This window comes from Oncorhynchus nerka, linkage group LG13, assembly GCF_034236695.1.
Source record: "Oncorhynchus nerka isolate Pitt River linkage group LG13, Oner_Uvic_2.0, whole genome shotgun sequence".
Lineage (NCBI taxonomy): Eukaryota > Metazoa > Chordata > Actinopteri > Salmoniformes > Salmonidae > Oncorhynchus > Oncorhynchus nerka.
In genome coordinates, this window is record NC_088408.1 from 7674870 (window position 1) to 7699995 (window position 25126).

General features: G+C 45.0%; 1 protein-coding gene across 1 annotated transcript; it reads left to right on the forward strand.

The window, feature by feature from the left end:
- Positions 1–873: 873 nt before the first annotated feature.
- On the forward strand, positions 874–14916 carry LOC115139140 (dihydrolipoyllysine-residue succinyltransferase component of 2-oxoglutarate dehydrogenase complex, mitochondrial-like). The gene is made up of 15 exons (XM_029676268.2): positions 874–1034; positions 5610–5643; positions 6162–6204; positions 6410–6474; positions 6583–6657; positions 6765–6820; positions 7020–7128; positions 7250–7378; positions 7539–7612; positions 7789–7886; positions 9441–9571; positions 10008–10081; positions 10358–10441; positions 14028–14195; positions 14555–14916. The coding sequence occupies exons 1-15, from the start codon at positions 972–974 to the stop codon at positions 14687–14689; spliced, it is 1338 nt and encodes a 445-aa protein (XP_029532128.1). The 5' UTR covers positions 874–971; the 3' UTR covers positions 14690–14916.
- The last annotated feature ends 10210 nt before the right edge of the window (positions 14917–25126 follow it).

The window sequence follows — 25126 nt, forward strand, 5'->3', positions numbered from 1 at the left end:
CAACTCGTAGAATATTACTCACATTTTAACTCAAAACTATGTGGATATAATGTCAATGCTAGAAAGGGAATATATATCCTGTAAAGAAGCACAATTTAAATGTTAAATTTTTTTATTTTTATAAAATCTGTTGACTGATAAGACTGGAACGAGCACTACTTTTATAAGTGACGAAATGCTCTAATATACCGTTGTTAGCAACAGACAAGTTTTAAGAACCAAATGACGACAACCTGCTATTCATTTGATGAAATCCAATCACACTATTTCTTTTAATAAAAAAAACATATATTTGAGCTATTACTTTCAAAAAAATCATTATCTTTGTTGAGAATATTGTTACAGTTTATCGTCTAAATTTCACCTGTCTTATTTCCTAAGATCCCACAGACACAAACAAGAAAAAGGATGTCTACCTACCTGTTGCTCAGAGTGAAGATAGCTGTCCAGAAAAGAGAGAAGAATTGATGCGTGCCACAGGAGAGGAGGGTTATTATAACAGGGCAATACTGTATTTCCTAGAACCCCATAAATCCACACAAGGAGGGGGCGTGGCACCTCAATAATAAAAGCAACCTCATTATCGATTAGCTCATACCATCAGCCTCTGTGGGAACGAAATGACAGACAAAACATTTCCTAATTTTGTTTTGCACAATATCACACCGCATGTTTTTGAATGACGCGTGTTTTATTATTTAGCCTTTTTTATTTCTATAAAATGGATCACAAAATACGATTTCTTCAATCATTTATAATATTTTAGACAACAAAACGCAGCCTGAAGTTCAGACTGTTGGAGTGTATGTAGTCAGGCCTGGTAGAATGAGCTACCTCCCCTATCATTAAAACGACATTAGTTTTGTCCCTCGTCGCTTTCCGTCGGCGCAGAGCCTTGACGACAGCTTCTACTGTCAGACCTTCGTTACCACTCTTCCCTTTTTGGTCGGTTTACCACCACGGTTGAAGCTATGTTATCGCATTCCCGATGTCTTTCCCGGACACTCGGGCGGTCTCTGTCTGCGTTAAGTCAGGTAGGAGAGAAATACCGATTACATTTCCCGTGTACCGTAACCTTTGGAGTGAGGCAAAAACTTTTCTCTTGAACGCCATAGCTTAGCAGGGAATAGGCCTCACCCTGAACCCAAGGACATAATGACACCCGTCCTACTAACTATGTCTAACTAAGGAAATGGCTTGTTTTCCCCCCCCCTCTCTCAATTCGTTATGAAATATAAATATGTTAGATATGCGTAGTTAGTAGGAATATAACCAAAACCAACTAATTTAGCTAGCTAAATTATTTAAAGACCAATCGGATTGTCACAGGTAGCTAAATCGGTTAAATTAACTTAGTTAGCTACCTGAGCTTATTAGCTAGCTACCATTATGCTATTCTAGTTTTTTACTGGGATTTACTTGTTGGCGGTACCTGAATAGCAAGCTACTTAGTTAGCTATCTAACCTGCTAGCTAGCGAGGTATCTAGCCTAGCTACCATAAGATTACTAGCTAACTAGTTAGTTAATGTCCTCTACTGCTCTAAAATCCATGTTGGGTTCCACATTAATAACAGGCGAGAGCTGTCATGGATGCAACATTTAATACCGCAGATGACTCGGACAGTAAACTAGCTGTTTCACATGTAGGATTGTAAAGACACACTTGAGCCACACCTCTCATGCATATACTGCAGTGTTATTCCCCAGCTATTAGTTTGTTTTTGTGGTATATTTTACAGCTGACCTCTGTTTGAAACTTGCGCCAGAAATAGCCCGTCGTGTGTGTTTAGCTCATCTGTTATTAGCTGAGGAACGCTAAGCTCGGTTCTATTATATCGAGGAAGACGTCGGTGGTTGTATTCGATAAAAGTTTATTACGTTTTCATTTTTGTTTTTATTAAGTATGAATTTCAGCACCCCGCGGAAGGGCAGCAGTTGTAAAGGACAAACATAGGTACTGGTAAACGTTTTCAGAATTGATATTTGTACAAGTATCTACTGATGGTGTCGTCTCAATGTTGTAGCTAGCAAATCACACGATCAGTGATCAATACACAAGTCCGCCTCGATATAAGATAATGGAGTTGAGCTGTCTCTGCATCCCCACTTTCACTACACCAAGATAATAAGATAAATGGAGTTGAGCTGTCTCTGCATCCCCACTTTCACTACACCAAGATAATAAGATAAATGGAGTTGAGCTGTCTCTGCATCCCCACTTTCACGACACCAAGATAATAAGATAAATGGAGTTGAGCTGTCTCTGCATCCCCACTTTCACTACACCAAGATAATAAGATAAATGGAGTTGAGCGGTCTCTGCATCCCCACGTTCACTACACCAAGATAATAAGATAAATGGAGTTGAGCGGTCTGCATCCCCACTTTCACTACACCAAGATAATAAGATAAATGGAGTTGAGCTGTCTCTGCATCCCCACTTTCACTACACCAAGATAATAAGATAAATGGAGTTGAGCTGTCTCTGCATCCCCACTTTCACTACACCAAGATAATAAGATAAATGGAGTTGAGCTGTCTCTGCATCCCCACTTTCACTACACCAAGATAATAAGATAAATGGAGTTGAGCTGTCTCTGCATCCCCACTTTCACTACACCAAGATAATAAGATAAATGGAGTTGAGCGGTCCTCTGCATCCCCACTTGCACTACACCAAGTTACACGACCAAGTCTGCTGTAGCAAAACGTCAGCCTGTTACCATGGTTACGCCATAACATCGGTCTGAAAGAAGTCCCTGTAAAAAAAAAAAAAAAAATTAAGTAAAAAACGCAATACATAGTCTCTATAAGGCTGAATGTTGAATAAAATGATATTTACAATTACTTTACCGGTTGTACATGCTGGGGGGGGGGGGGGGGCTGAGTTTGGGGAACCCTGGTCTAAAGGACTAGTAGTCAGTAGACCTAATTGTATGAACTTTTATTAGGTAGTGGGGTTTAACAGATGAAAACCATTGACTGAAAAATGGCATACAAAAATAGAGAAAGGGGCAAAACGTATCGAAGGGAAGGGGGGTAATGTTAGCAGATGTTAATGCGAGTGTAGCGAAATGCTTGTGCTTCTAGTTCCGACAATGCAGTAATAACCAACGAGTAATCTAGCTAACAATTCCAAAACTACTACCTTATACACACAAGTGTAAAGGGATAAAGAATATGTACATAAAGATATATGAATGAGTGATGGTACAGAGCGGCATAGGCAAGATGCAGTAGATCGTATCGAGTACAGTATATACATATGAGATGAGTATGTAAACAAAGTGGCATAGTTTAAAGTGGCTAGTGATACATGTATTACATAAGGATGCAGTAGATGATATAGAGTACAGTATATACGTAGACATATGAGAGAAATAATGTAGGATATGTAAACATTATATTAAGTAGCATTGTTTAAAGTGGCTAGTGATATATTTTACATAAATTCCCATTATTAAAGTGGCTGGAGTTGAGTCAGTGTGTTGGCAGCAGCCACTCAATGTTAGTGGTGGCTGTTTAACAGTCTGATGGCCTTGAGATAGCTGTTTTTCAGTCTCTCGGCCCCTGCTTTGATGCACCTGTACTGACCTCGCCTTCTGGATGATAGCGGGGTGAACAGGCAGTGGCTCGGGTGGTTGTTGTCCTTGATGATCTTTATGGCTTCCTGTGACATTGGGTGGTGTAGGTGTCCTGGAGGGCAGGTAGTTTGCCCCCGGTGATGCGTTGTGCAGACCTCACTATCCTCTGGAGAGCCTTACGGTTGTGGGCGGAGCAGTTGCCGTACCAGGCGGTGATACAGCCCGACAGGATGCTCTCGATTGTGCATCTGTAGAAGTTTGTGAGTGCTTTTGGTGACAAGCCAAATTTCTTCAGCCTCCTGAGGTTGAAGAGGCACTGCTGCGCCGCCTTCACGATGCTGTCTGTGTGGGTGGACCAATTCAGTTTGTCTGTGATGTGTATGCCGAGGAACTTAAAACTTGCTACCCTCTCCACTACTGTTCCATCGATGTGGATAGGGGGGTGTTCCCTCTGCTGTTTCCTGAAGTCCACAATCATCTCCTTAGTTTGAGTGTGAGGTTATTTTCCTGACACCACACTCCGAGGGCCCTCACCTCCTCCCTGTAGGCCGTCTCATCATTGTTGGTAATCAAGCCTACCACTGTTGTGTCGTCCGCAAATTTGATGATTGAGTTGGAGGCGTGCGTGGCCACGCAGTCGTGGGTGAACAGGGAGTACAGGAGAGAGCTCAGAATGCACCCTTGTGGGGCCCCAGTGTTGAGGATCAGCGGGATGGAGATGTTGTTACCTACCCTCACCACCTGCGTGCGGCCCGTCAGGAAGTCCAGTACCCAGTTGCACAGGGCGGGGTCGAGACCCAGGGTCTCGAGCTTGATGACGAGTTTGGAGGGTACTATGGTGTTAAATGCTGAGCTGTAGGTGATGGAAGGGGGGTAACGTGTTTCAAAGAAGGCTCTCTAATGCACTCACTGCATCTCAGTGCTCGAGGCGTCACTACAGACCCTGGTTTGTTTCCAGGCTGTATCACAACCGACTTCGATTGGGAGTCCCATAGGGGCGGTGCACAATTGTCCCAGCGTCGTTAGGATTTGGCCTGTGGGGGTGGGGGGGTATGCCGTCAAGGCGACTCATTCAGTGTCAGTTCTGTGGCATTCAACTCCAGCTGTGCTGTTAGAACGTGTCTGGATTCAGGAACACGTCATGGCCAGATGTTTTGTCTCGTTATGCTGAGATGCAGAGTGACCATGAAAGCAGGGGTGTTTTCAGTTACGACAGAACTGCGCACCGTTAATGTCAATGGAAACGGTACTGTACTGAACATTCTGTTGATAAAAAGCTGTGATTATGGTGTCCCAGAGGTCTATTGTGTAAGGTGTTCTGCACGAGTTATCTGATTTCAGTCATATATATATACATATACATATTCAGTCACAATCACCCATATAGATCAGTCCACACCTCACCCACCAAATGGAAGCAAAATGTCCCTAAAAGACTGTTGGAAGAATGGCGCGCACCGTTTTGGGGGAAACATTTTATTTCGGGTACAAACCGTTAAGCAACCCAGCAAATGTAACAGTATAACTTTAGACCGTCCCCTCGCCCATACCCGGGCTCGAACCAGGGACCCTAACCAGGGACCCTCTGCACACATCAACAACAGTCACCCAGGAAGCATCATTACCCATCGCTCCACAAAAGCCGCGGCCCTTGCAGAGCAAAGGGGAACCACTACTTCAAGGTCTCAGAGCAAGTGACGTCACCCATTGAAAAGCTATTTAGCGCGTACCACCGCTAACTAAGCTAGCCGTTTCACATCCGTTACACAAACACTGAACTGAACGCACCCCAATTCTCTGTTTTTTTTCCAACTTTGCCCCTTTGACTTCAAAGCTGTTTGTTTGAATCAGAGAGATATTTAATCTAAGCACACCTTTGCCTCCATTGCTACATATTCAAAGCTCCCTTAATGCAAGCAAGCATATTGAATGATGATGTAGGCCGGATTTTGATTCTGAAGCAGCCCGGCGAAGATTTCAATTGAAAGGATATTTATCTTCCTCCCGTTCCCATTTATTTTCAGGGGAATAATGTGCTGGCTGGAAGGACTGCTTCAGGTGAGTGGGCCTCTCTCTTTCTCCTCTGTCTGTAGGGTTGAGCAGTACAGGGTCCTGTTCATTAAGGCACACCGTAACAAAACGATTTGCAATGGAAAACAAACAAAAAAACACGCTTTCCTCATTGGACAAATCCATGTAAGCCCGTTCCCCATTTCGGTCTGTTTTGTTTCCGTTTTGTGCCTGATGAACACAGCCCACCCAGGACTAATGTAAGATCAGAGGCCTTTGTTCCTCGTAATAAATCTGAATAAACAAGCCCTGTATGGATGGTGATTCATGGCTCAGAAGACTGTAATGCCCATGAAGTATCAAAGAGCACTGGAGGGCCTGTGAGTGGTTAAATATGCCCCATCATCAAGGAGCTGATTATGTATTCGCACGGCCCAGGGTTCTCAAGAAGACTGACTCAACAGTGGCAGCCATGGTTATCACTGTTGATAATAATCATATCCCTTCCTCTTTCTCCCCCCCTCTTTCTTCCCTTCTCGGTCTGTCTTCGTTTTATCTCCTTGAAGGCCTATCCGTTGGCAACAGGGTTGTCTACAGGAACAGTCAGTCGTAAGTGTCCTCTGTCCTGGGTTTTTGTCCGTATGTTTTGCCTCAGGCTGAGCAAACAAACATCTGAAGATGTCTGATGTCTGCTACACAATACTGTTCAGTCATTTAGTGTGTGTTGCACTAGTTTTAAGCCACTTGTTTTTACAACGGACTACTTTATAGCCTGCTACATAATGACATGTTTTCTTCTTCTGTTGTTACGTAGATTTGAGTCTCCGTCATCAGTTGGTGTCTTCCACATCAGATACTTCAAGACGTCTGCGGCACACAGTACGTATTAAAACTACTGTCTCGTCTGTGTCCTGTGTATTTAAACAAGTCGTTGTATTAAATCAAATCTCACTCTGACATCTTTGTTTTGTTTTTGTTTTCGACCAGGGGATGAGGTTGTCACCGTCAACACCCCTCCGTTCTCTGAGTCGATCACAGAAGGGGACGTCAGGTGGGAGAAAGGTCGGTGTCCTGGGTTGTTTTTTTTTTTTTGTGGAGCGGGCTTCCGTTTAGTATGTTGTTCCCAGGAAGGTTTTGTGTAGTAATATCTTCCTTTTGGTCTTTTCCAGCTGTTGGAGATTCAGTGAAAGAGGATGAGGTGGTGTGTGAGATCGAGACCGACAAGGTACTGTAAACACTAAGAAGTCTCACACTGGAATGGAATACGAAAAATATATATAGCCTTGACCTTTATGTCAAACACAACATTTTACGGAATAAAGAAATGGCGTTGATGATCGGATATTTAGAAAAGGCGAGCTGTCGAATCCTGAGTTTGTAATTTCAGGAACTGTTTTGATGTGAAGACTACGTTTTTCTCTCAGACCTCGTTGCAGGTGCCGTCTCCAGCGTCCGGTGTGATCACGGAGCTGCTCGTGCCAGATGGAGGGAGAGTGGAGGCCGGGAATCCCCTCTTCAAACTCAAAAAAGGAGGTAACGCTCTTCCTCTTCTCTCTCGTCCAACTGATCCTTTGATCTTCATACACGTAGTACCGTTCCTATCAGGAGTTGATCTGAAAATCACGATGTCAATGTCTTCTTCTCCTCTGGTCAGCTGCAGCAGCCGCTTCTGTCCCAGCAGCAGAGGCCCCTGCAGCAGCCGCTGCTCCTACCCCGGCTGCCATCCCCGTCGCCATGCCCGTGGTGCCTCCCGTGCCAACACAAGCAGCCCAAGCCAAACCTGGTACGTCAGCTGCTCAACTGTTATAAAAGTGCATTTAGATTCATGTTTAACTTCAGTAGAATTATATCAAATATATATATTTAAGCGGGGTTCTCACAATTTTCTTTTATCATTATAAGCTTTTTTTTTGTGCATAAATTCTGTCTTATGCTCTCTTTAGTTTCTGCAGTCAAGCCCAGCGCACCAGCAGCACCAGCAGAACCAGCAGCCCATGGGGCCAGGACAGAGAGCAGGGTAAGGCCTCTCCACACCAGGCCAACTTCAGGCCAACACTCCCATACTAACACAACAAGATGAAATGGCAGGGGAAAAGCCTTAGGCTAGTTTCAAACCAAGAGAAGTGGTCTTGCTGTGATTTGATTGAGATACCAGACAGATGCTCCCAACCAATTGTCTTATTATTCGTCCAGGTCAAGATGAATCGTATGAGGCTGAGGATCGCTCAGAGGCTAAAAGAGGCTCAGCAGACTTGTGCCATGCTCACCACCTTCAACGAGATAGACATGAGGTGACCGTCCAACTTTATTTGTCCTCTATGGTCAAGTGGCTCCAGTGGAACCGCGGGTGCAAACATGCACATATAGACACTTCATAAATGGCCTGTTGTTTACCCTTGGAAATGTTGTTGTCCACCAAAATGACCACCCAGTAGGGAAGCTCCATGAAGATGTTTTCCTGAAGCGACACACACCCCCTGCTGTAATGCTTGTTCTCTCACATCCCTCACCCCCTGCTGTAATGCTTGTTCTCTCACATCCCTCACCCCCTGCTGTAATGCTTGTTCTCTCACATCCCTCACCACCCTGCTTTAATACTTGTTCTCTCACATCCCTCACTCCCTGATTTAATGCTTGTTCTCTCCCATCCCTCACCCCCTGCTGTAATGCTTGTTCTCTCCCATCCCTCACTCCCTGCTTTAATACTTGTTCTCTCACATCCCTCACCCCCTGCTGTAATGCTTGTTCTCTCACATCCCTCACTCCCTGCTGTAATGCTTGTTCTCTCACATCCCTCACCCCCCTGCTTTAATGCTTGTTCTCTCCCATCCCTCACCCCCTGCTTTAATGCTTGTTCTCTCACATCCCTCACCCCCTGCTGTAATGCTTGTTCTCTCACATCCGTCACCCCCTGCTGTAATGCTTGTTCTCTCACATCCTCACCCCTGCTGTAATGCTTGTTCTCTCACATCCCTCACTCCCTGATTTAATGCTTGTTCTCTCACATCCCTCACCCCCTGCTGTAATGCTTGTTCTCTCACATCCCTCACCCCCTGCTGTAATGCTTGTTCTCTCACATCCCTCACTCTCTGCTTTAATGCTTGTTCTCTCACATCCCTCACCCCCTGCTGTAATGCTTGTTCTCTCACATCCCTCACCCCCTGCTGTAATGCTTGTTCTCTCACATCCCTCACTCTCTGCTTTAATGCTTGTTCTCTCACATCCCTCACCCCCTGCTGTAATGCTTGTTCTCTCACATCCCTCACCACCCTGCTTTAATACTTGTTCTCTCACATCCCTCACTCCCTGATTTAATGCTTGTTCTCTCCCATCCCTCACCCCCTGCTGTAATGCTTGTTCTCTCCCATCCCTCACTCCCTGCTTTAATACTTGTTCTCTCACATCCCTCACCCCCTGCTTTAATGCTTGTTCTCTCCCATCCCTCACCCCCTGCTTTAATGCTTGTTCTCTCACATCCCTCACCCCCCTGCTTTAATGCTTGTTCTCTCCCATCCCTCACCCCCTGCTGTAATGCTTGTTCTCTCACATCCCTCACCCCCTGCTGTAATGCTTGTTCTCTCCCATCCCTCACCCCTGCTTTAATGCTTGTTCTCTCACATCCCTCACCCCCTGCTTTAATGCTTGTTCTCTCACATCCCTCACCCCCTGCTTTAATGCTTGTTCTCTCACATCCCTCACCCCCTGCTTTAATGAATGCTCTCTCACATCCCTCACCCCTGCTTTAATGAATGCTCTCTCACATCCCTCACCCCCTGCTTTAATGAATGCTCTCTCACATCCCTCACCCCCTGCTTTAATGCTTGTTCTCTCCCATCCCTCCTCAGCAACATCCAAGAGATGAGGAAGCTCCATAAAGATGCTTTCCTGAAACGACACAACATCAAGCTGGGTTTCATGTCGGCCTTCGTTAAGGCTTCAGCACACGCTCTCATGGACCAGCCTTCTGTCAATGGAGGTAAGACCCTCTACCCCCGCAGACTAACCCTCTACCCCCGCAGACTATCTCTCTCTCTCTGTGTCTCTTTCTTTCTTTTTTATATATATTTTTTTATATATGAACTTTCCCCAAACTTCCTGGTTTTCCAGAAATCTCAGTTGGAAGGAAATCCATGATTTCTTGAAAACCAGGGAGTTTTGATAGTTAGTTACCAGAACCCCACAGGGACATTATTTCCACAGTTACATGTTAAAGTCAACAGGTTTTTTATTAAGTTATACATGGTATTCTGTTGCTGGGAGGAATCTTAAGATTTAGTAGTCTCAAACTGAATTTCTTTCCCAGAACCTCCAGAATGGATGAAATTAAACAGAAATGTCATTGAGGTAAAAAAAATATATATATAAAAAAAATGTGAGGATGATTTTAGTCTCTTCCTGTTTCCTGTCCCCAGTGATTGACGATACAACCAAAGAGATTGTGTACAGGGATTATGTTGACATCAGTGTGGCTGTGGCCACTCCCAAGGTAAGGCACAGAGGACATGTGACCTATACATTCTGTTCTCTTATTGACTGCCCCTTGTTGTCCTGGTCCTGAGCTGTTGGTGGGAGGTTGGACCAAATCTATATATTAAATAGTGGTCATTTTATTAGTGGATTGATCGTTGGCTAAAGATCCTTGTACGGTAGGATGTTGTGTTTGTATTCTTTGCTGTGTGTCGGTGGTTTCTTCTGTGTGTTGGGTGAAAATTCTATACAAATGTAACCAGAAAGGTGTGTATCTTCTGCTGCTCTTCACCAGGGACTGGTTGTACCGGTTATTCGCAACGTAGAGACCATGAACTTTGCTGACATTGAGAAAACCATCAACGGTCTGGGAGAGAAGGTACTGAACAAGGCTTTGTTTGAGTGGGATGAATGTGTCACTGTTGTAGACATACGATCCAACAGTTAGTCTGAGATCGGGCCTTATGTCACCACATCAATATTTTTACCTTTTATTTAACCAGGCAAGTCAGTTAAGAACAAATTCTTATTTTCAATGACTGCCTAGGAACAGTGGGTTAACTGCCTGTTCAGGGGCAGAGCGAGAGATTTGTACTTTGTCAGCTCGGGGATTTGAACTTGCAACCTTCTGGTTACTAGTCCAACGCTCTAACCACTAGGCTACCCTGTCTCCTCTACACTCTAACCACTAGGCTACCCTACCGCCCCTCCACTCTAACCACTAGGCTACCCTGCCGCCCCTCCACTCTAACCACTAGGCTACCCTGCCGCCCCTCCACTCTAACCACTAGGCTACCCTGCCGCCCTCCACTCTAACCACTAGGCTACCCTGCCGCCCTCCACTCTAACCACTAGGCTACCCTGCCGCCCTCCACTCTAACCACTAGGCTACCCTGCCGCCCCTCCACTCTAACCACTAGGCTACCCTGCCGCCCCTCCACTCTAACCACTAGGCTACCCTGCCGCCCCTCCACTCTAACCACTAGGCTACCCTGCCGCCCCTCCACTCTAACCACTAGGCTACCCTGCCGCCCTCCACTCTAACCACTAGGCTACCCTGCCGCCCTCCACTCTAACCACTTGGCTACCCTGCCGTCCCTCCACTCTAACCACTAGGCTACCCTGCCGCCCCTCCACTCTAACCACTAGGCTACCCTGCCGCCCTCCACTCTAACCACTAGGCTACCCTGCCGCCCTCCACTCTAACCACTAGGCTACCCTGCCGCCCTCCACTCTAACCACTAGGCTACCCTGCCGCCCTCCACTCTAACCACTAGGCTACCCTGCCGCCCTCCACTCTAACCACTAGGCTACCCTGCCGCCCTCCACTCTAACCACTAGGCTACCCTGCCGCCCCTCCACTCTAACCACTAGGCTACCCTGCCGCCCCTCCACTCTAACCACTAGGCTACCCTGCCGCCCCTCCACTCTAACCACTAGGCTACCCTGCCGCCCCTCCACTCTAACCACTAGGCTACCCTGCCGCCCCTCCACTCTAACCACTAGGCTACCCTGCCGCCCCTCCACTCTAACCACTTGGCTACCCTGCCGCCCCTCCACTCTAACCACTAGGCTACCCTGCCGCCCTCCACTCTAACCACTAGGCTACCCTGCCGCCCCTCCACTCTAACCACTAGGCTACCCTGCCGCCCTCCACTCTAACCACTAGGCTACCCTGCCGCCCCTCCACTCGAACCACTAGGCTACCCTGCCGCCCCCACTCTAACCACTAGGCTACCCTGCCGCCCTCCACTCTAACCACTAGGCTACCTGCCGCCCTCCACTCTAACCACTAGGCTACCCTGCCGCCCTCCACTCTAACCACTAGGCTACCCTGCCGCCCCTCCACTCTAACCACTAGGCTACCCTGCCGCCCCTCCACTCTAACCACTAGGCTACCTGCCGCCCTCCACTCTAACCACTAGGCTACCTGCCGCCCTCCACTCTAACCACTAGGCTACCCTGCCGCCCCTCTCTAACCACTAGGCTACCCTGCCGCCCTCCACTCTAACCACTAGGCTACCCTGCCGCCCTCCACTCTAACCACTAGGCTACCTGCCGCCCCTCCACTCTAACCACTAGGCTACCCTGCCGCACCTCCACTCTAACCACTAGGCTACCTGCCGCCCCTCCACTCTAACCACTAGGCTACCTGCCGCCCCTCCACTCTAACCACTAGGCTACCCTGCCGCCCTCCACTCTAACCACTAGGCTACCTGCCGCCCTCCACTCTAACCACTAGGCTACCTGCCGCCCTCCACTCTAACCACTAGGCTACCTGCCGCCCTCCACTCTAACCACTAGGCTACCCTGCCGCCCTCCACTCTAACCACTAGGCTACCCTGCCGCCCCTCCACTCTAACCACTAGGCTACCTGCCGCCCTCCACTCTAACCACTAGGCTACCTGCCGCCCCTCCACTCTAACCACTAGGCTACCCTGCCGCCCTCCACTCTAACCACTAGGCTACCTGCCGCCCCTCCACTCTAACCACTAGGCTACCTGCCGCCCCTCCACTCTAACCACTAGGCTACCTGCCGCCCCTCCACTCTAACCACTAGGCTAGGCTACCCCACTGCCGCCCCTCCACTCTAACCACTAGGCTACCCTGCCGCCCTCCACTCTAACCACTAGGCTACCCTGCCGCCCCTCCACTCTAACCACTAGGCTACCTGCCGCCCTCCACTCTAACCACTAGGCTACCTGCCGCCCCTCCACTCTAACCACTAGGCTACCTGCCGCCCCTCCACTCTAACCACTAGGCTACCCTGCCGCCCTCCACTCTAACCACTAGGCTACCCTGCCGCCCTCCACTCTAACCACTAGGCTACCTGCCGCCCTCCACTCTAACCACTAGGCTACCTGCCGCCCCTCCACTCTAACCACTAGGCTACCTGCCGCCCCTCCACTCTAACCACTAGGCTACCCTGCCGCCCTCCACTCTAACCACTAGGCTACCCTGCCGCCCTCCACTCTAACCACTAGGCTACCCTGCCGCCCTCCACTCTAACCACTAGGCTACCCTGCCGCCCCTCCACTCTAACCACTAGGCTACCCTGCCGCCCTCCACTCTAACCACTAGGCTACCCTGCCGCCCTCCACTCTAACCACTAGGCTACCTGCCGCCCTCCACTCTAACCACTAGGCTACCCTGCCGCCCCTCCACTCTAACCACTAGGCTCCCTGCCGCCCCTCCACTCTAACCACTAGGCTACCTGCCGCCCCTCCACTCTAACCACTAGGCTACCCTGCCACCCTCCACTCTAACCACTAGGCTACCTGCCGCCCCTCCACTCTAACCACTAGGCTACCCTGCCGCCCTCCACTCTAACCACTAGGCTACCCTGCCGCCCTCCACTCTAACCACTAGGCTACCCTGCCGCCCCTCCACTCTAACCACTAGGCTACCCTGCCGCCCTCCACTCTAACCACTAGGCTACCCTGCCGCCCTCCACTCTAACCACTAGGCTACCCTGCCGCCCCTCCACTCTAACCACTAGGCTACCCTGCCGCCCCTCCACTCTAACCACTAGGCTACCCTGCCGCCCCTCCACTCTAACCACTAGGCTACCCTGCCGCCCCTCCACTCTAACCACTAGGCTACCCTGCCGCCCTCCACTCTAACCACTAGGCTACCTGCCGCCCCTCCACTCTAACCACTAGGCTACCTGCCGCCCCTCCACTCTAACCACTAGGCTACCCTGCCGCCCCTCCACTCTAACCACTAGGCTACCTGCCGCCCCTCCACTCTAACCACTAGGCTACCTGCCGCCCCTCCACTCTAACCACTAGGCTACCTGCCGCCCCTCCACTCTAACCACTAGGCTACCCTGCCTTCCCAGTATGATGACACCACCTTGTGAAAAACGGCGACCAAGAAGCTCTTCAAACGGGAGATGAATGTAAAAAAAAAAAAAAAAAAATGGACTAACGACAGGACTGACTCCTGTGTGTGTTTTTGTCCAGGCTCGTAATAATCTGCTGGCTGTGGAGGACATGGACGGAGGAACCTTCACCATCAGTAACGGAGGAGTGTTCGGTTCCATGTTCGGCACGCCCATCATCAACCCGCCCCAGTCAGCCATCTTGGGCATGCACGGTATCTTCGACAGGCCTGTGGCCATCGGCGGCAAGGTGGGTGACACCCGCAGTACATTCGCTTCTGTATGCCAACGCATTAAATGTGTCTCCATCCAGAATTTGAATTGGACATAATTTGACGCAAATGTATGAATGCGCGTTGTCATGTCAACAAAGTTATATTTTCTAAAAAATAAAAAAAAATCTAGCTGCTATAATGTAAGTTTCAACCTGAGTCAGTTATTTTATCACGATTTATTATGACTAAATGACTGCGGCGCGGTCGGTTCTATGGCGACTGCGGCGCGGTCGGTTCTATGGCGACTGCGGCGCGGTCGGTTCTTTGACGACTGCGGCGCGGTCGGTTCTATAGTCTAGCTACTAGTTGTTCTCGTCTTGTTTCTCTCCATCAGGTGGAGATCCGGCCCATGATGTACGTGGCTCTGACCTACGACCATCGGCTGGTCGACGGCAGAGAGGCCGTCACCTTCCTGCGTAAGATCAAGTCCGTGGTTGAAGACCCCCGTGTTCTACTGCTCGACATGTGATCCCAACCTCCCATCACTACAGCAGGGCCACCTTCAGTACACAGGACTGTTGCCTGACATTATAGAGGGTTATGCTATAAACGCAGAATCAGAGTTAGCCAGCTAACTTTGATCAACAACCAGAAATAACTAGTTATTGATCTGGTTCATTAAGAAAGCTCAACTTAGATTTGCATTTATTTTTTGGGTTGTTCGGTCAATTTTGACCATGCTCATTTCAAGGTTATCCCCCAAAAAAATGTAAAGAGTTATTTCAGAATATTTAGGTAAGTCAGCTGGCTCTCGTTGACCCTGCTTTGTAGTATAACCCTCAGATAGAAGTGTTGTGAATAGAGCAGACTTGATTCCTTCTTATACCCTCGAGAGGGATGTTGTTTCAACATAATGCTCCAAAACGTTGTGCCCTGCTGAACGCACCCCAAAGCTATTTAAACATCACTCAGCCTCTGTATAAAACCAACCCATCCCCCCAAAAAAAAACACAAGCGACAGCCAAATCTTGTCATATACTGCTTTTGGTTAAAGAGCGAGAACCTGAGTCCCTGATCTGGTTGTGGTGTTTTGTCAAGAAAGGACAAAACAGATATATGGGAATCACGCAAACTGAGAATTTAATGTTGAGATTATTCACTTTATTATTGGGTGGTGTCAATCTGCAGCTATTGTTCAGATTGACATGTCAGATTGATTCAATGGTTGGTCAACATCATACAGTGTTACCACTGACTGACTGAACCTACCAGGTCTGATCTGTCTCAATATCTGACTGACTGAACCTACCAGGTCTGATCTGTCTCAATGTTAGACTGACTGAACCTACCAGGTCTGATCTGTCTCAATGTTAGACTGACTGAACCTACCAGGTCTGATCTGTCTCAATGTTAGACTGACTGAACCTACCAGGTCTGATCTGTCTCAACGTTAGACTGACTGAACCTACCAGGTCTGATCTGTCTCAATATCTGACTGACTGAACCTACCAGGTCTGATCTGTCTCAATGTTAGACTGACTGAACCTACCAGGTCTGTTCTGTCTCAACGTTAGACTGACTGAACCTACCAGGTCTGATCTGTCTCAACGTTAGACTGACTGACTGAACCTACCAGGTCTGATCTGTCTCAATATTAGACTGACTGAATCTACCAGGTCTGATCTGTCTCAATATCTGACTGACTGAACCTACCAGGTCTGATCTGTCTCAATATCTGACTGACTGAACCTACCAGGTCTGATCTGTCTCAATATCTGACTGACTGAACCTACCAGGTCTGATCTGTCTCAATATCTGACTGACTGAACCTACCAGGTCTGATCTGTCTCAATGTTAGACTGACTGAACCTACCAGGTCTGATCTGTCTCAATGTTAGACTGACTGAACCTACCAGGTCTGATCTGTCTCAATGTTAGACTGACTGAACCTACCAGGTCTGATCTGTCTCAATATTAGACTGACTGAACCTACCAGGTCTGATCTGTCTCAATATCTGACTGACTGAACCTACCAGGTCTGATCTGTCTCAATTTCTGACTGACTGAACCTACCAGGTCTGATCTGTCTCAATGTTACTGACTGAACCTACCAGGTCTGATCTGTCTCAATGTTAGACTGACTGAACCTACCAGGTCTGATCTGTCTCAACGTTAGACTGACTGAACCTACCAGGTCTGATCTGTCTCAACGTTAGACTGACTGAACCTACCAGGTCTGATCTGTCTCAATGTTAGGCCTGTACGTTCAAGGCACTTACATTGCTGTCTAGAAGGGACGTGGAAGTCAGCATTTCATTAGACAGTGTACTGTACCATGTGTATCCAGTATATACGACTATTAGACGTGAACTTGAAATAGAAACGGACACATTTTATTTTTCTTCAAGGCATCATGAATTTTGTGTACTTTTTATTTTTTTTTAATTTTCAATTTTTCATTGAGCTGTACATGTAATCTATCCGTGCTCGTGATTTAAAGCCAATACATGTTTTTATAACGCTGCCCTAAAGAAGTGCTCGGTCGGACAAGATGAAGTCCATTCTGAAGCTCCTGTGCTGTTGGACTACCCCGGTTCCGTGTTTTTGACAGAGCTGTTCATGGGGGATGCAGAAGCCTGTCTCCCCTGTACGTCTAGTCTCTTGGCTTCCTACTGTTGCAGTAACTTCTGCTTATTTTGGGGTGACTGTCCCACTGAGCAGCATTGGGAAGTGATTGGAATCTCATGGAAACTACCACACGCATTAGTGTGTCCATAATGGCACCCTAATCCGTATATAGTGCACTACAAAAGTAGGGCACTATATACGGATTAGGGTGCCATTTCAGATACAGATATTGTCTTTGAGCTTTTGGTAGAGAAGGGAATAACCACTTTCCGTCGTGTCTCTCTCTAGATGGACTTCTGTCTGTCCGCGAGAAGGTACCATGCTGTAGAACACCCGGACGCTAGTTTGGTTCAGGACTTACACAACACCGTTTTGGGAGTAGTTTTCAAAGGAGCACAATTTAGCAGCATGCTCAATGTATTTCTCATGATAACCTCTTCTTTATGGATCCCACCCAGGTAAAGATTCTGTCTGTGCTGTATACGATGCTTTGTAACTATTTAAAAACAGCTATTGTAGGTAGCAACGCGTAATAACGCCACGTCATATAGCATTTATGATGGGTTTATTAGTAAATAGTTTATTTAATTATTACTCCATTCATAAGATGTTTTAATATAGGTAATTTATAAACCATTTAGTTAAGTCGTTAGTTTAAAGTATTTTTTAGCTTGAACCTCATCTAAAGTGTGGGTTATATATAAATATGTATTATTTTGTGAGGGTAGAGACTTTACAAACCCGGAACTCCCAGAACTAAATCTACTGACAAGATGATGCAAGGTTTCAGTTCCGGGTTAATTGAGATAAGACTGCTCTTAAGGCATGACTGAAAACCACACTTTGCTTTTGGTAGAAAGGTCACTGCCAAGAATCGCTAATGTTTAAAAAAAATCCTCGGTGTTGTGGGCTTATTGTTTAACCGTTGATAAAGTTCAGGGAACGTTTAGAGACCTTAAGGAGCATCAGATACTCCTGGAATGTCTACCAATGACCATGTCCATCTTCTGGTGAGGAAATTACACTGGTCACTCAAAACATTTATCAAAACATTTATCAAAACGTTTAGAGACCTTAAGGAGCATCAGATACTCCTGGAATGTCTACCAATGACCATGTCCATCTTCTGGTGAGGAAATTACACTGGTCACTCAAAACATTTATCAAAACGTTTAGAGACCTTAAGGAGCATCAGATACTCCTGGAATGTCTACCAATGACCATGTCCATCTTCTGGTGAGGAAATTACACTGGTCACTCAAAACATTTATCAAAACGTTTAGAGACCTTAAGGAGCATCAGATACTCCTGGAATGTCTACCAATGACCATGTCCATCTTCTGGTGAGGAAATTACACTGGTCACTCAAAACATTTATCAAAACATTTAGAGACCTTAAGGAGCATCAGATACTCCTGGAATGTCTACCAATGACCATGTCCATCTTCTGGTGAGGAAATTACACTGGTCACTCAAAACATTTATCAAAACGTTTAGAGACCTTAAGGAGCATCAGATACTCCTGGAATGTCTACCAATGACCATGTCCATCTTCTGGTGAGGAAATTACACTGGTCACTCAAAACATTTATCAAAACATTTATCAAATATAAATAGACAACTTTTGATTAGGTCATGCAAAAATACTTTACTAATGATTAGTAGCTGGTTTAGAAGGACTTATATTAAACATCGTAGGAAACCTTATTTAATACTTTAAAAGTTGTTTTATAAAAGTGTGAATAACTAGGTTACTAACATTTTTATTTTTTTGAAATGTGAGTAATGATGAATAAATTATTTACTAATCCATTATAAAATGCTTTTATGTGGAGTTATTATAGAGTGCTACCCAACATTAAAACATCTTTGTTTAAATTGACATTGTCTTGTTTTTTGTGTGTTTTTTACTTCCCCTCTCTGAGCATATCTGCTGACTGTGTTTCCCATTTACATTTATTTATGATGCGTAGGGCTGGTACAATTATTGTATAATTGTGTAACCGACAATTAGGAGCAATATCCAGGAACAAAATAATCATAATCGTCATTTTAGGTCGAAGGGAGATTCAAGTTCATATTGAAGTACACACGGAGTGTACAACACATCAGGAACACCCTTCCTTTTGCTCTAAGAACAGCCTCAATTCGTCGGACATGGACTGTGGAAAGCTTTCCGCAGGGATGCTGGCCTATGTTGACACCGATGCTTCACACAGTCTTTCCCATTCACCCTCTGAATGGGACACACACACAATCCATGGCTCATTTACTGTTATCGTGTCGAAGAATAATTTGGCCTAAAGTGGCCATGTACTGTTATTTTTATTGTATTTATTAAGGATCCCCATTTTTAGTTCCTGCCAAAGCAGCAGCTACTCTTCCTGGGGTCTGGCAAAAATTAAGGCCGCATATACAATTTTAAAAAACATTTTACACAATACATTGACAGATTTCACAACACACTGTGTGCCCTCAGGCCCCTACTCCACCACCACCACATATCTAATCTCCACCCGGCACAGCCAGAAGAGGACTGGCCACCCATCAGAGCCTGGTTCCTCTCAAGGTTTCTTCCTACGTAGGTTCTTGCCTTTTCTAGGGAGTTTTCAAATCTACATTTTACACCTGCATTGCCTGCTGTTTGGGGTTGTAGACCCTAATGTGTTTATAGAGTCCTACCTACAGCAACATGGATCTAATGTGTTTATATAGTCCTACCTACAGCAACATGGATCTAATGTGTTTATAGAGTCCTACCTACAGCAACATGGATCTGTGTTTATAGAGTCCTACCTACAGCAACATGGATCTAATGTGTTTATAGAGTCCTACCTACAGCAACATGGATCTAATGTGTTTATAGAGTCCTCCCTACAGCAACATGGATCTGTGTTTATATAGTCCTACCTACAGCAACATGGATCTGTGTTTATATAGTCCTACCTACAGCAACATGGATCTGTGTTTATATAGCCCTACCTACAGCAACATGGATCTGTGTTTATATAGTCCTACCTACAGCAACATGGATCTGTGTTTATATAGTCCTACCTACAGCAACATGGATCTAATGTGTTTATATAGTCCTACCTACAGCAACATGGATCTAATGTGTTTATATAGCCCTACCTACAGCAACATGGATCTAATGTGTTTATAGAGCCCTACCTACAGCAACATGGATCTAATGTGTTTATATAGTCCTACCTACAGCAACATGGATCTGTGTTTATATAGCCCTACCTACAGCAACATGGATCTGTGTTTATATAGCCCTACCTACAACAACATGGATCTAATGTATTTATATAGCCCTACCTACAGCAACATGGATCTGTGTTTATATAGCCCTACCTACAGCAACATGGATCTAATGTGTTTATAGAGTCCTACCTACAGCAACATGGATCTGTGTTTATATAGCCCTACCTACAGCAACATGGATCTAATGTGTTTATATAGTCCTACCTACAGCAACATGGATCTGTGTTTATATAGCCCTACCTACAGCAACATGGATCTAATGTATTTATATAGCCCTACCTACAGCAACATGGATCTGTGTTTATATAGCCCTACCTACAGCAACATGGATCTGTGTTTATATAGTCCTACCTACAGCAACATGGATCTGTGTTTATATAGCCCTACCTACAGCAACATGGATCTGTGTTTATATAGCCCTACCTACAGCAACATGGATCTGTGTTTATATAGCCCTACCTACAGCAACATGGATCTGTGTTTATATAGTCCTACCTACAACAACATGGATCTAATGTGTTTATAGAGTCCTACCTACAGCAACATGGATCTGTGTTTATAGAGCCCTACCTACAGCAACATGGATCTGTGTTTATATAGCCCTACCTACAGCAACATGGATCTGTGTTTATATAGTCCTACCTACAGCAACATGGATCTAATGTGTTTATATAGCCCTACCTACAGCAACATGGATCTGTGTTTATAGAGCCCTACCTACAGCAACATGGATCTGTGTTTATATAGCCCTACCTACAGCAACATGGATCTGTGTTTATATAGCCCTACCTACAGCAACATGGATCTGTGTTTATATAGTCCTACCTACAGCAACATGGATCTAATGTGTTTATATAGTCCTACCTACAGCAACATGGATCTGTGTTTATAGAGCCCTACCTACAGCAACATGGATCTGTGTTTATATAGTCCTACCTACAACAACATGGATCTAATGTGTTTATAGAGCCCTACCTACAGCAACATGGATCTGTGTTTATATAGCCCTACCTACAGCAACATGGATCTAATGTGTTTATAGAGCCCTACCTACAGCAACATGGATCTGTGTTTATATAGTCCTACCTACAGCAACATGGATCTGTGTTTATATAGCCCTACCTACAGCAACATGGATCTGTGTTTATATAGTCCTACCTACAGCAACATGGATCTAATGTGTTTATATAGTCCTACCTACAGCAACATGGATCTAATGTGTTTATATAGTCCTACCTACAGCAACATGGATCTAATGTGTTTATATAGTCCTACCTACAGCAACATGGATCTGTGTTTATATAGCCCTACCTACAGCAACATGGATCTGTGTTTATATAGCCCTACCTACAGCAACATGGATCTGTGTTTATATAGTCCTACCTACAGCAACATGGATCTGTGTTTATATAGTCCTACCTACAGCAACATGGATCTAATGTGTTTATATAGTCCTACCTACAGCAACATGGATCTAATGTGTTTATAGAGCCCTACCTACAGCAACATGGATCTGTGTTTATATAGTCCTACCTACAACAACATGGATCTAATGTGTTTATATAGTCCTACCTACAGCAACATGGATCTGTGTTTATATAGTCCTACCTACAGCAACATGGATCTAATGTGTTTATAGAGCCCTACCTACAGCAACATGGATCTGTGTTTATATAGTCCTACCTACAGCAACATGGATCTGTGTTTATATAGCCCTACCTACAGCAACATGGATCTGTGTTTATATAGCCCTACCTACAGCAACATGGATCTGTGTTTATATAGTCCTACCTACAGCAACATGGATCTAATGTGTTTATATAGTCCTACCTACAGCAACATGGATCTAATGTGTTTATAGAGTCCTACCTACAGCAACATGGATCTGTGTTTATATAGCCCTACCTACAGCAACATGGATCTGTGTTTATATAGTCCTACCTACAACAACATGGATCTAATGTGTTTATATAGCCCTACCTACAGCAACATGGATCTGTGTTTATATAGCCCTACCTACAGCAACATGGATCTGTGTTTATATAGCCCTACCTACAGCAACATGGATCTGTGTTTATATAGCCCTACCTACAGCAACATGGATCTGTGTTTATATAGCCCTACCTACAGCAACATGGATCTAATGTGTTTATATAGTCCTACCTACAGCAACATGGATCTGTGTTTATATAGCCCTACCTACAGCAACATGGATCTAATGTGTTTATATAGCCCTACCTACAGCAACATGGATCTGTGTTTATATAGCCCTACCTACAGCAACATGGATCTAATGTGTTTATATAGCCCTACCTACAGCAACATGGATCTGTGTTTATATAGCCCTACCTACAGCAACATGGATCTAATGTGTTTATATAGTCCTACCTACAGCAACATGGATCTAATGTGTTTATATAGCCCTACCTACAGCAACATGGATCTAATGTATTTATATAGCCCTACCTACAGCAACATGGATCTGTGTTTATATAGCCCTACCTACAGCAACATGGATCTGTGTTTATATAGTCCTACCTACAGCAACATGGATCTGTGTTTATATAGCCCTACCTACAGCAACATGGATCTGTGTTTATATAGTCCTACCTACAGCAACATGGATCTGTGTTTATATAGCCCTACCTACAGCAACATGGATCTGTGTTTATATAGCCCTACCTACAGCAACATGGATCTAATGTGTTTATATAGCCCTACCTACAGCAACATGGATCTGTGTTTATATAGCCCTACCTACAGCAACATGGATCTAATGTGTTTATATAGTCCTACCTACAGCAACATGGATCTAATGTGTTTATATAGCCCTACCTACAGCAACATGGATCTGTGTTTATATAGTCCTACCTACAGCAACATGGATCTGTGTTTATATAGCCCTACCTACAGCAACATGGATCTAATGTGTTTATATAGTCCTACCTACAGCAACATGGATCTGTGTTTATATAGTCCTACCTACAGCAACATGGATCTGTGTTTATATAGCCCTACCTACAGCAACATGGATCTAATGTGTTTATATAGTCCTACCTACAGCAACATGGATCTGTGTTTATATAGCCCTACCTACAGCAACATGGATCTAATGTGTTTATATAGTCCTACCTACAGCAACATGGATCTGTGTTTATAGAGTCCTACCTACAACAACATGGATCTAATGTGTTTATATAGCCCTACCTACAGCAACATGGATCACAGTAGAGCAAGTAGAAGCACCGTGGACTAGGAAGATTAGTTTTCAATTTAGCGTTCAGCACATCCAGTACCATGCAGGTGCTGTTTACACAAAACAACCATATGGAATTAAGGATACATGCATCATGGGAAATGTTACACAAAGTTGGGAACATTTATCAGTGTTCTGGTATCTATTCTTCATAGAAAAGGAATAATAACCAGCCAAGCAGACCATGTGCCACGTCCTATTCTTGATGTACTGGTAACCGGGTATAATGGAACAGACCATCTGCAGTTCAAACGATAACGAAGGAGTCACCCCGCCACTTTCGGTTAACAGCGGAGGGAATAACAAATCTCAAATTCATAGACAGAGCAATAGATGCATGGTGTGGCCATCCATGATATCAAAATGATAGTTTTAACCATGTGTTAAGGCTATACAATATTTGTTTACAATTGCGTTGTTTGTAATGGTGTAAAACATGCTTATATTTAACTAAAGCTCATGAGGCATAAGTTATATTGTTCCAGAATCCAAAAATTGAATGTCGCAATCGCAGATTGTCCCTTTTAATAAAGAAGTGGGACAGGAACATTTTGTTCCTTAGCTGCTGTCTGTCATTACACTGCAGGACTGCACCCAGATGAGTCCTAACCCAGAGCTGGATCTGGGCCCTGTTCATTAAGGCAGACTGTAGCAAAACCTGTTTCAATGGAAAGGGGAAACAAGCGGTTCTTATTGAGTCCTGATAGTCCCTCCCTGTTTGTCTGTTTTCTTCCCTTTGGTGCTTAATGAAGACGACCGTGATCTTCAAAGCTAATTATCGTAGTGCTCTGCTGTTTTCTAGAAGCCTCTGAATAATGGGCTCACCTCTCTAACAGAGTCTTGAGGGATGCTTGGCTCGGGCCTTTCCTCCCCTCTCTTCCTCCCCTCAAGTGCCTGCAGCTGCCTCCAAAGACGAGCACCCTCCACTCTGTTTACTTTAATAATCATGGAGGACAATGGTTGTGTCTTTGTTTCTGTGCCAGGACCTACACAAACGTCTGAAAAACACCATTTGGAAGGAGAGAAAGAAAAAAAAAAACACAGGTTCATTCATTATGTTGAACACAAAATAAATAAAACAAATATCCTGATGTTCGATTAGCATGAGAATACAGGAGGCCTTGATGATTCATGAATACAGAGAACAATAACACCACGAGGTCTTTCATTTAAATATTTACTTTTATTGGCCACTCAAGATTCCATTAGCTCTATTGAGATCATTTCAAGTGTGCTGAATACTCTATTAGGCCAAGCCTATGCTGCACCGTGCATAGATATCCAACGTCTTGAACATTTGGCCCAACATGTGAATATCCAATGGAAAGGCCTCATTGAATAGGACGAGGCCTTCAAGGCTTTGTGTTAATTCAGATGAAAGATGGACCGTTAGGAACAGGAGAGATAGATATTTATTTTCATTAAGCTAACATCAAGAGATGTAATTTACCTCAATTATTCTGTTATTTTTTGTCTCCCATCTTTTGAAACAGGCCTGTTGGCAAATACAGTGCCTTCAGAAAGTATTCACACACCTTAACTCTTTCCCTCATTTTAGTTGTGTTTCAGCCTGAATTTAAAATGGATTAAATTGATATTTTGTGTCACTGGCCTACCCCCATAATGTCAAAGTAGAAATGTTTAGAAATGAAAAGCTGAAATGTCTTGAGTCAATAAGTATTCAATCCCTTTTGTTATGCCTAAATAAGTTTAGGATTTAAAAAATGGGAATACCAAGTCACCTAAGTTGCATGGACTGTGTGAAATAATAGTGTTTAACATGATTTCTGAATGACTACCTCATCTCTGTACCCC

Coding starts and splice junctions, on each gene's coding strand:
- LOC115139140 (XM_029676268.2), top strand. CDS start 972: ATGTTATCGCATTCCCGATGTCTTTCCCGGACACTCGGGCGGTCTCTG. Junction 10,082..10,357: donor TGGCTGTGGCCACTCCCAAG/GTAAGGCACAGA, acceptor GCTCTTCACCAG/GGACTGGTTGTACCGGTTAT. Junction 14,196..14,554: donor CTGTGGCCATCGGCGGCAAG/GTGGGTGACACC, acceptor TCTCTCCATCAG/GTGGAGATCCGGCCCATGAT.